Source organism: Corapipo altera, unplaced genomic scaffold (assembly GCF_003945725.1).
Source record: "Corapipo altera isolate COAL_440 unplaced genomic scaffold, ASM394572v1 98, whole genome shotgun sequence".
Lineage (NCBI taxonomy): Eukaryota > Metazoa > Chordata > Aves > Passeriformes > Pipridae > Corapipo > Corapipo altera.
Window position 1 is genome coordinate 3084987 of NW_020884914.1, and position 12134 is coordinate 3097120.

General features: G+C 39.1%; 1 protein-coding gene across 3 annotated transcripts in view; it reads left to right on the forward strand.

Moving 5' to 3' along the window:
- Positions 1 to 12134, forward strand: part of GRIN2A (glutamate ionotropic receptor NMDA type subunit 2A) — a 173897-nt gene that overhangs the window by 148733 nt on the left and 13030 nt on the right. For all 3 annotated transcript variants that reach the window (XM_027654956.1, XM_027654957.1, XM_027654958.1), the window contains exon 13: positions 11224 to 11462. In XM_027654956.1, coding sequence (XP_027510757.1) covers positions 11224 to 11462 — 239 coding nt within the window. The remainder of the gene's footprint in view (positions 1 to 11223; positions 11463 to 12134) is intronic.

Sequence of the window (12134 nt, forward strand, 5' to 3'; positions counted from 1 at the left end):
AAAAAAATTGTATGTTATGACTGACTAAAATCTTCTATCAGGTTGGAATATGGTGTGTGTTACATAATCTTTTTTTTTTTTTCCCCTACATAGATACGTGTGTTGACTTTACATTTTTCTGTCAGTGAAAGAGAGGGCTTTATTGAAAAATAAATATGGACTTGAGGTCACCAATGGTATGTTGTTGAGACTAAGAATGGCAAATTTCGGTGTAACAGGAATGGCAGAGTGCAGGGTCTGTTCCATAAAAAACAACATTCATTTTCATACTGCAGACTGTAAGGGTGTTAGTCTTCCAGCACATGGATTTTATTCCTCTTATAATGCTAAACATCTGGAAGAGGTGTAACCATCCTGACTGATGCACCTTGTCTGGTACACATATAGAGGTATTAGTGACATCATTATCGATCTGTTGGATTTAGAGAGGCTAATGAGAAAACATTGCTTACTTGGGTGAAGGAATGGATAGATGACCTGCAATGGCTACATTTCAAGCATTCACAGACTTTTGTGCTAAACAGTTGCAATTAATTGGATAAATATTTACTTTATTTTTCTATTTATACAATTTCTTTCTTTTTGTGTAGTATATTAAGAATTATTAGGTTTTATAATTCCAACCCATTTTTAGATGGGCAAATTGAGTCAGAGATATTGGCTTACTTGTCCCATACTAAAGAGCTTCTGTATCCTGAAGAAGAATCTGAGTTGTCTTTTTCACTGTGGGCTGACCCCTCTAGGTGTTGCCAGAGCATCACTCAGGTTTTCCTTCTTTTCACTTTGTATTTCCTTCATGCTTCATCTTTCATCATTTTTGATGCCTCTCATCCAACAAAAAGAAATTAAATCACAGGAAAGAAAATAAATGAAATAGAAGGGAAAGCAATTGAAGCTATTTAAGAAAAACCTCATCAAAATACCAAAGGTGCTGCATTTTTATGCGTCACTCCCTGAATACCAGGGAGAAAAGAGAGCGAATGGGAAGGAAGCGTGAAAAATCTTATCCTGTATTTACACTTTGACCTGTGGACTTACTTAGCATACAAATGCTTATGTCTTTAACCCATTTTTAGTAGCTGAAAACAATACAAATGAATTATTTATGAAACCCAGTATTAAAACCTTTCTATGAATAATTTATAGAATAGCAATAGATACAGTGGACACCCAGGTGAATAAAACCTTGTCACAAAGTATCTGCTCCCTTGTTCATCTTGCTCAGATATTACTTCAGGAGATAAGCAAGTGTTTTGAAGCACAAACCATGGGGATTGTGAGTGTGTTGATGGCATTTTTTTAAGTACCTTTAGAAGCTGCTCTGAACAACCCATGAATGTTAAAACATTAATTTTCTCTTGTAAAGGATTCCTAAATTTGTTCAGAAAATGGTGTGGGCACTATTAATGAGAACAACAGTTGGACATATGTGATGTGTAGGAATTATTGTAGGCATGCTTCTTTTAGTCCCAGAAACCTTTGCTACCTTGTCTTACTTCACTGTGTCACAGATCTAGATGATAATTTTCGGGGGAAAAAACACCCCCAACAACCAAACAGATGCAGGAAAAGAAGAAAAAGAAATAACAACCACCCCCCTCCCCAAGAATGAAATTTCTTCTACTGATTTACAAAGTACATTGCAGGTGAACTGGAATAAAACACCGAGAAATTAAATGTAAAGAGTAATTGCCTGGAACTACCATGACCTGATTTTGTAATCTACGTCCAACTGCAGTAGTTCGATGGATAATCTTTTTAGCTATGAATTTACATAACTCTGTTTTGGCGAACTAGAAGGGATGAACTCGGAGTTCAGACCAACATCACTTTGCTGTATCACTAAAAATCTCTTTGAAGTTATCTAGACTAAAAGCAAGTATGGTTGGGGGGAAGTTTTATCTTAAGATGATACTCCTGGGAAAGCCTCAGAGGAGCCTGGATGAGGTTGTTTAAGTAAATAGGCAAACACAAATGAAGGCAGAAATACTTCTTTCACATGTAGAGCCTCTGCAGAATATATTATTCTCTTAGACTAAGCCTATAAAACAGCAAAGCCCCTGGTATTATTGAATTACTATTCAGTGTATGTAATAGAGCATCCATCACAGTATGGAATAATTTCAGTGAATGATTATAAATGTAATGAGTTTCATAACTCTAAGGAAAAATATCCTAATGAGTTCAACAAACACAATTTCTTTATATATATATTATGTTAATAAGAGGAGAAAACCTTTTGGATTATACTAGATTATACTTGGATAAGACAAAGTGATTTTTTATCTCATTGCACCTGCAAGAAACCATGATCTCATCTCTCTTTTACATTTACCCAGTACTGAGATGGCCTTTTGAAATGGATTTTAGAGCTTCCAATTTCCTCTGTGTGTGTCTTTCTCCTGTGATTCTTCTGATTTGATTTTTCCTTCCTGCTCCTATATCATTCTCCGATCCAAGCCAGATCACTTACACATTGAAATGAAATTTTTGTGCAGTGGATAGGAACCTTTTCCCTCTTTCTTGCTGATGTAAAACATTCGACTGAAGAACTAATGATTTGTTCATGCAGGGCATCTCTTCATACTTCTCAAAGCATGATGCTTTTTCTGCGTTAAAGCCAATGGCTTTGAACCCTCTTTTTAATCTTGTTGGCACTGGAAAAAAAATGAAGTAAATACAGAGGGATGTAGGTTTGTGTTAGGGATAACTTCAAGCTTAGGATGGGTGGTTTATATGTGTCTGCATGAGCAGTGTTCTGCTCCTGAGGATACTTCTACTGAGTGGACAAATTATACTGACAATTAGCAATCACACTGTGAAAGCAGCTCTGAAGTCTCAGTGGAAGGAAGCAGGCTACAGGATGCCAAATTTGTTCCTCTAACAAAGAGGAAAAGAGACAGAGGAAAGGAAAATGGGAATGAGTTGCTGAGGAATTGGCAATTTAATTGTCTCAAAAATATAATTATCCTCAAAAGGTTTCATCCCTTGGTCTGTGCAAGTTCATATACATATCCCAGTTCATGGGAAGCTGAGATCAGTATGCATTTGTTAGTACAAGATTAATTGCTTTGGAACACTGAATCTTTTTAATAGAAAGAGTTAGGAGTTGCTTTTTCTTGTATAAAGGATCTGAGTGAAGTGAATTTCTGGCTTTGTTCGTCTTACTACCTGTGCAGCACATCTCATTATCTGCAAAAGCTTTGAGCTGATGATTAGCATCTGCAGCTTTATTTAAACTAGTTGATCACTGGGATGGTTCTCTGAAGCACAGTGGTGGTTATGCTTCCTTTTTTTGGCTTGCTGTGGTCACGAGACAAAGCTTCCATTGTTTTTTAACAGAGAAATAACAACACTTCTACTGAGACACAGAAGACAATTTCTCAATCTTCAGTTGAGAAATAGAAGCACCCAGGAGTTCAAAAGCAACCAAAATGATGTGGCTGCTAAGAAACAGCACCGTCATTTTGTTTGGATCTTCCGCCCACAGCCACAGGAATGTGTCAGAACAGAAACGTTGAGCGCTGAGGGATCGCATGGGACGTGCTTTGGTTTCTTTTATCAACCTCTGTAGGAGCAGCTGGGCAGGCTGACATCCCCAGCACCCAGAGTGTTACCCTGGCAGCTGCCAACTGCTGGTGGCACATGACTTACCATTCCATAGTGCAGGAAAGGCTCAGGCACACAACGAGTCTGTAACACTTGGGAAGGCACCCATGTCCCTCCAGCCTTCCTCAGCAGCAACCCTTTACCAACTCTCTGAAGGCTCAGGTATTTCTAATACTCCTCTGGCTTGGGCTGAATGTGCCATTTAAAGCAGAAAAGTACTTTTCTAAAAATATCCTGCAAAAGGCATTGTTTCTGAAACCCATGGCATCTTTGGGATTTGGAGTAGAACCACTGGTGCCTGGTAGGTGAGGAGAATTTAGGTTTCTCTTTTTCTCTGTCTTTTTTCTTTTTCTTTCAGTCTTTCTCTCATCTTTTTTTCTCCCCCTCTTTTATTTTTTCATTTGTAAGAAAGTCAGATTATTGAACTCCAAATGACAAAGCTGCTTCAGGATTACAAGAGTAAGAGGGGTTCAGAGTGTGCATGGGATGGAGAGAAAGACAGTAAGAAGCCTTTAGAGGTGAGGGATGCAGCAGAATAGAGGGATAAAACACTCATGGCAGCAGAAATGGGTGGAAACAAGGAAGGGAAAATGCTGGGTAAAGAGAGCAGTTTTGGGGAGGAGTGGGAGAATATCAACCAGCTGGCCAGGTTATGCATCTACTCGTGTGAGGTATTTGTAATGTACTGCACTACCTGAAGATTAAGAGCTCAGTTCAAAAGTCAGTGTGGGAGGAGATCTCCAGGAAGAGAGGGCACATGATGTGGCTGTATTAAACCCTTAACTCTTAGATCTGCAAACTTTAAAGCAAGAAGAGACACGGGGGTGTAAAGAGGAAAACTGGTTCTGGTTTGAGTTTCCACAGAGTCTGTTATCCTCTTCCTGATAACTTTCAGTTCTGGTTAATCTTTCTGTGCTTTTAGGAGAGCATAATACACTGAGAATTGTTTTCCCTGGGTGGTTAATTGTTTCCCACTGCTTAGGGGTAATAGGTAACTGTGGAAATCAGATTTGCCCCCCTACATGTGGAAGAGGAAAGCTCTTTGCTATTTTTTTTGTATTTTAGCATAAGCCTTCCAAATCTCTGCCTAGATTATAAGGAAGTGTAGCAGAGTGACTCACATGGGCTGTTAAAGCCCAAGAAGGAAATACATATGTGATTATAAGGACATATTTTCAGTGCGTGCTGCTCAGGCAGAATACACCCACAATCACAGTGATTTTCTGTTTATATATTTAGTGTCCTCCTTAAGCAGTGGGTGGAACAAATGTGACTGAAGAGTGTGAGTGTATAAGTGGAGGGCGTTTGTGTAACTGAACAAGAGTTAGAGGGATTGTAATATTGAAAGTCGTGCTTAGCAGTTCTGTTAATTCATCCTTAACTAATGGGGACACGCAGAGTGAAGTCATTAACTCACAGTAAGTTTATTGCTGTCAGTCATCTGTGTTCCTCTTGCTATTTTTACAGGGGGAAATAACTCAGAAAATAAGAGTAAGAGAGATTGTTTTGGGGGATCCAGGCTGAATTTGATAAGTTTCTGTGCTTTTATTTAATCTCTTCTCTGGAAACATTCTGTATGGATCATATAACTGGATCAAATTGGCATTGATGAGCTTATTGAACCAAATGCACATCAACCCATTTGGCTGCTGACTCCTCTATTCAGGGTGAAGACCCTTTTATTTTGGGTCCCCAAGTGGTGGGGTATTACCCTCCTCCTCTGTCACTTAGGGGGAGTTCTCACCAGGGTAAACATGGAACAGTCTTTCCCTAAATTTGAAAACTACCTTTTGTCCGGTCTGAACAAACAGATGATTCTGCTAATGCCACCAGAGCCTTATGAAGACGATGCCCTACATCTGACCAGTGTGAATGTATATATCTAACCCTTCTATTCAAGATCTATATGTGGTATATGCCAGTTTTCTTTACTGGCTCCTCAGGCTGAACCTCAGGTTAGCGCTTTGCACGAGAGTCACCACCCCTCATCCTGTCAGTGCCAACCTGTTCCCTTGGCACCTTCTGCTCTGACACATGCACTGTGATCTCCTGCATCACAGGATGACCTCCTCCTGCCCTGCACCTTATGCAAGTCCCGGAGAAGTGCTGACACTGGAGTCTGTTATACTTTAACAATAAAACAGTGAGGACCTTGGGCTGCAGCTCTGCTCTTCCCATATGGACAGAGCATCCATTCCTTGCGTGTGTGAAACAACACAATATGTGGGAGAAATGACTTTTCCAGACAACTCTCATTGATGAAAGGCAGTGTTTTTTGGAGTCAGAGGTGGGTGACTGTCCAGGACCTGGCAGTGGTGCAGGTGTACCCACAATGGGGGTTCCATGGCTCAGGTGCCTGTGTGCAGTGGATCTTGGTTGTTGGATTGCAAACCCAATCTCTCATCCACTCTCAAGAGAGGACGAACCCATTTTAGAAAGGCCACTGCCAGAGAAACCCCAATTAGATTATTTTTTCCTCAGTTTGTTTGAGGTTTGTTGTTTCTTTTGTGTTCTGTTGGCCCCTTGGTGTCAGGCTTTGGGTAGTGATAAGGTGAAGGGACAGGCTGGCACTCTGAGCTATGCTGACATTATCCTTTGCTGACAGCACATGGAGTGTTAAAACCCCTTTTTTTCTTTTTTTTTTTTTTTTTTTTTGTTACAAAAGAGACATATAAAATAGATTTTTTTCCTTTCCTTTATAAGCATAATTAAATAGGTTAAAATTAAGCAAAGAACATGATGAAAATACCCCTCCAGAGTACCCGAGGAAGCAGATGAGGCAGCCTGGGAGCCATCAGTGAACCTATGGCTTTAACATACATGATTAAAGTAGAGCAGAAAAACATCTGACTTTTAAAGAAGCAAAGTAAGAACTCTGAATTGTAGACTTAAGTGCTTATGAAAATATTTCATATCTTGCTTATTTCTGGCAATTTTTTAACTAAGGACATATTTGGGAGATAATGAAAATTTTTACTTTTTAATAGTCAGAAGGAAGACATCAGACCTAGTATTGAAAACCTGTTGAAACCAACTATAGAAAACCTCTCAAAAAAAACCAGCTCTTACCCCAAATTGATTTTCTATAGCTGCTTGTGGAGAATGATGGATTATGTGGGCTTGAAGTTTTCTCTTTTTTATAAATATGTCATTTTCAGTTTGCGTCTTCCTGGGTGCATGTGAGATGTAGGGGAAAAGAATACTTGAAAACAAATAACATCAGTGAAGTGACCCCTAAGTTAGAGAGCTTTTGCCATCAGTACCCCGTGGCTGATCCATTGCCTGGGAAGACACTGCCTTTTTCGGGAAGAGAGTTTCATAAGCAAGGCTGAGAACAAGGGGAGGATGCCAGACCTTTACAAGATGCTGGGCTAGGGAATGAAAGGAATCTGGGGATAGCAGTAAAGCCCCTGAAAGAACCCCAGAGAACTGGCACATCTTCAAGAGACAGTGGCAGAGACTGTAAAAGGGCAGCGTGTGTCTCAGCCCTGAGGGGATGGTGACAGGGACAGGTGACACCAGAACCTGCAAATCCTGCTGAGGGCCACGGTGAGGAAAAGCATGGAATTCTACCCTTTGGTCTGTATCATTTCTGTGTCTGGATAATGATATTTTTATTGTAACAAAATTGTTCAGGGGACACACCTGAACCTTATCATTCCTTCCCAGGATGATAAGGTGCGAAATAGGCTGATAAAATGTAGAAAGAAAGGCACTTGTGGGATATTCAGTCTGAATGGCCAACTGGCACATTCCTGTACAAATAGCAGTGGGAGCAGAGAGCACCAGAGCCACGGGATCAAACCCAGGAGAAACACAAAGGGATCTGCCTGAGCACTGTACTGTAACCTAAACCCATTGTAAATAGTCTTGTATTAACAGTGAGAGAGCTAGGATGTTGCAATATATTGAAATGTGTTTTGAGTGAAGAGACTCAACACTGCTTGAACTAAGGATCTTTAAAACACTTGCTTATATTTCTACTCTCACAGTATAAATGAGGCAGATCTTTTATGATACAGTGCTATCAAATTTTTAAAAATATCTTAATGTAGGCATCATGTAGTTATTGGGATTTTTTCAGCTTAATATATTGTGGACTTATTAAACAAAAAATAAACACTATATTTTTTTGTCAAATACATTGGAACTCTTCATTTTCTAATCTTGTGCTAGTGTCATGATGTACTTTGTTGCTGAGATCTGCAACTGTTAATCCAGTCCACACATGAATGAAGGTAGGAAATAACTCTGGCATTACATTCCTTTTAGTAAGTGCCTAAAGTGAAAACAAAAAGTCTTAAAATAAGCCTGATTAGTATTTATGAGTAACTTGAGAGCCCGCTATTAGAGGCAGATTTGAACTCCATTAACACTGGGTTCACTGAGACCTGGGGTTTATGTACATTGAGGTTGCTGACTTAGATTTCCAAGGTCTGTCTTATGGAATATTTGGAGCTTTCACTTGCTAATTAGCATTATGGACACATGGAGATGACTGAACTCTCCAGTGCCTGGTAATCACAAATTACTGGCCTTTCAATTGCCAGGCCCACTATATTGCTATAGATGTCATCACCCTATACATTCACCTCACAAATCAGACCACCCAAAAGGATTTGAAAGACATCATTCCTCCAACAGGACTTGATGCTTTTAAATATGTTTTGGTGGGGTTTTTTTCTGAACCAAATTATAACTATGCTCAAAGTTCAGTGTTTTGAATTCCAACTCCAGGCTAAGTTTGGAACAGACTGATTTTAAAAAAGAAATGAATTGACACTCCAGATAAAAAAATTCTTATGCCTGAGGATTTTGTAAAAAAATTGTTATGACTTCTGTAAATAATCTGGTTTAAAATGTAATGGGCAGGAAAAGCAATAAGAATGTTGAGCTTCTTTGCCAGTTTTATAGGGTCAGCTATACTGAAGTGTTATTACAGTTAAATTAGTAAGTGTTTTGTCTGTGTTTCTATGTGTACACCACACAGATATATAAATATGTACTGTACACATGTATATAAATATATACTGTAAATGGCAACTGCTTTATATAGAGAGACCAGAATTACCAACCTAATCTGTCCATTTCCAGATAATATCATTACATGAGTATGACAATCCAGTGATTTGTAGTGCTGTGCAATCTGTAAAAATGTGGATGCTTTTTGGGCACTAATTAACAGTGATTGCTGTCCTTGTCAGATGTAATGGAAGGGATATTGCAATAGCAGGATCTGTGAGACTCTGGGATGCTTTGTTCTTCATAGCTTGCCAGGGCACTGTCATTTATCTCCACTCAAAACAAGCTTAGTTCATTTCTGTAGGGATGTTTTTGGAAAGGTTGGTGGATTATCAATAGTTACTTTAGATGTACATGCCAAAGGGAAAGAAACACAGAGGAAACAGTAATAAAAAAGAGGTTTAAATTCCTTTGTGAATTTTGTTATGAATAGTAAAAGGGCACAGCAGTCAAATCAAATTGATGCCTGACAATCATGGGAGATGTGAATTTTCCTGTGGGAAGTAATGAGAGCTGGTTGTCAGAGCTTCAGCTACTAATGTACACACCAGAAATATTGCTCTCTCTTTGGACTTGGGTTCTTTTCTCTTCTGTACCCTGTGTGAGTTTTATTCATAGACCTTGGGGATGATTTGAAAGAAAGGGAAACAGTCCACTGAGGCTTAGCAGAACAAAAGAAATTCAAATGTTATAAGATATGGAAATGCAATAATGAACTCCAATTATCTATGTGTGAAATATCTATACTGTTACAATTAATAATTTATTGTCTCTATGTCCAGGATTAGAAGTTTTTAAAAGATTTATTAGGATTGACTTTCTTCTTCGGGGATGCTCTTAGGTGTTTTGAAGACTGAGCACTGTAATTTGGGAGAAGACACATTGCCTTTTGCAGATGTGGAGGTTCAATTCATGCTTCAAGCACAAAATTAAACTCAAAATTAACTAGGGACTGAATAATCTCTTACAAATTTGTGAAATGTCTTTGCAAAAGTGCCTTGGTGCTTGTCCTTTCTACTTTGGTTTTTCATTCACGTTCTGTGAGAAGCAATTTCTCCATCACAGTCTCGTGTTCCACTTCCAGTTGGAGCTCACACATCCAAATATCTGTGGGCTGCAGCTTTCAGTTGCCCTGGCACTCTATCCTGCAAAATGCTTTTGCACAGCAGGTCATTGATCTTCTAGTCTAGCTTGAAGGTAGCTAAAATGTCAATATAGCTTATAGCCATTTTTTTCTGATATTTTCTCCAAGATTATAACACTGAAAATGTATTTCCTAATCACTGGATAAGGATTAGGGATCTGTACTGTGAGAATTCTTCCCCCATATTGAAGCCATATCTTAAATTGGGAAACACCAAAGTGGTTAATACTGTACTTTCTGGCCCTCTGTATTGCCTGCTGTATTTTCTAGAAACAGTGAAGTTTTTGACATTAAAAATTATAACTTCTCAGCAGTCTATATCCCCAAGAGAGCAAAAAGGTCTGTATGCCAATCAGTGCTTCACTAAGAACAACACTAAATGCTTGAAAATGAATAAATCATACACTATAAAAAAAGTTTGGCAGGAACAATGGCAGTTTCTTGCACACCTTTGTCCATGTTGGCAGTAGCAACCAGTGCTAAGTGATAGTGTCCTTCATCTGAGGCCAAATCTCATCAGTGAAATAAATACAGGTGATCTATGGAGCCAGGAGGGAGCAGAGGGAGGTGTCCAGGGCACCATGAGAGGACTGGGAGCATGTGGGTGCAGTTATTGCATCACCCAGGTCTCTGGGGCAAAGCAAAATGAAGTGAGACAAATCCGGGAGAAGAACTGCATTGGAAAGATACTGCTAATTCCTGTAGTGTGTCTGGTTAGTGGCTGTTCAACATAAAAGAGAGACATGAACACTAATAAATCAAATTCCCAGATACCCAGACCCCAAGGAATAATCAATACCAAAGATGATGGCAGAGACCAGACATGGCAGGAGAGGTTCAGCCAGAATGTTGCAACTTATATGAAAAGAAGAAGTAAGGTTATCACAGATCCTATGGGAAAGAACAAACTTCTCATGGCACATTTTAAAGGATTGTGAGAACATGTGAACTTTATCTTATGACATTAAAGGGAATGGCCAAAGAGAAGGGTCAGAGTGGATCAGAGATGAGCAAGTGTAGAGCAGTGGAGAGGTGGGGACATGAAAGAGTCTGGTTGACTGTCAGGATGCTTGTCTGATGGAGCTCTGTCTGATCACCACAGCCTGTCCCAGCTCTTTACTAAACTCCATTCCTAGCTCAGTTCCACTCTCTGAAACAAGTGCTACTAGTTATAGCAAGCCGAAGAAAGTTCTATCCAAACCAGGGATCCTGCTTTCTAGAGCAGCCAGCTTCCCACGTAATTTATGAAATCTGAGGACATCTGAAAGTAGGGTGCTGAGAATTGAAATCTGCTATATTTGCAACTCCTGAGTAGATAAGTCTACAGTACTCCACAAATAAAGCATTAAATGGTGCTGTATTTTTAAACTTGCAAAGACTTTCGAATACTGCAAGCAGTGATTTTTGCATTTTTTTTTTTAACTGGTTTGACTCCTTGCTCTCTCCAGGGGAAATGGAAGAGTTGGAAACCCTGTGGCTGACTGGTATTTGTCACAACGAGAAGAACGAAGTCATGAGCAGCCAGCTGGACATCGACAACATGGCAGGAGTGTTTTACATGCTTGCAGCAGCCATGGCTCTCAGTTTGATCACCTTTGTCTGGGAGCACTTGTTTTACTGGAAACTCAGATTCTGCTTCACTGGAGTCTGTTCAGATAGGCCGGGATTGCTGTTCTCGATCAGCAGGGTCAGTACTGCTTTCATTTTTCCCCTTTAGGCAACAAACAGCATAAACACTGCCTCCCTAAAACCTTATCTCTTCTTTTATTCCCACCTGGACATTTGAAATATGTGTTAGAGCATGAGTGTGATGCTCTGCAGTAGTCAGTAGGCTTAGGATGTACTTGCAGTCCATGGAAAGTCTTTATCCATTTGATTATTTAGGGTATGAAATATCAAATGTACCAGGATAGTCAGTAATCCAATGCTGAAAACAAAATACATTAAGGGGCAATTTTGATGAAGAAATGGTAGAGCTCAGATGCAGGAAATGGATTAATTTCCACTTAAAAATTCAAGCAAAATAAATACTAATTTGATAAGATACATTAGCTCTCAGCTTTGTGCATTTTTTAAGCAAGAGGATTTGAAGCTATAAAATACAGTGGAATAGTTTTATAAGCTTTTCTTGATAGCAAACTTGAATAAACCATATGAGAAAAGGTCAAACACAAGTATCATTTATGTCTGGTTAGACACTAAGGCAGGTTTTAGTGATAACTTAAACAGATCCAAAGGGGATTTACATATCTAAAAAACTGATACTTGAGAAAAAAAAAAAAAAAACGGAAATGTGTGCTTGTTCTTATATTTTTGCAAATTAGTTGGGTTTTGTCTTTATATATTTTTATCACATAGT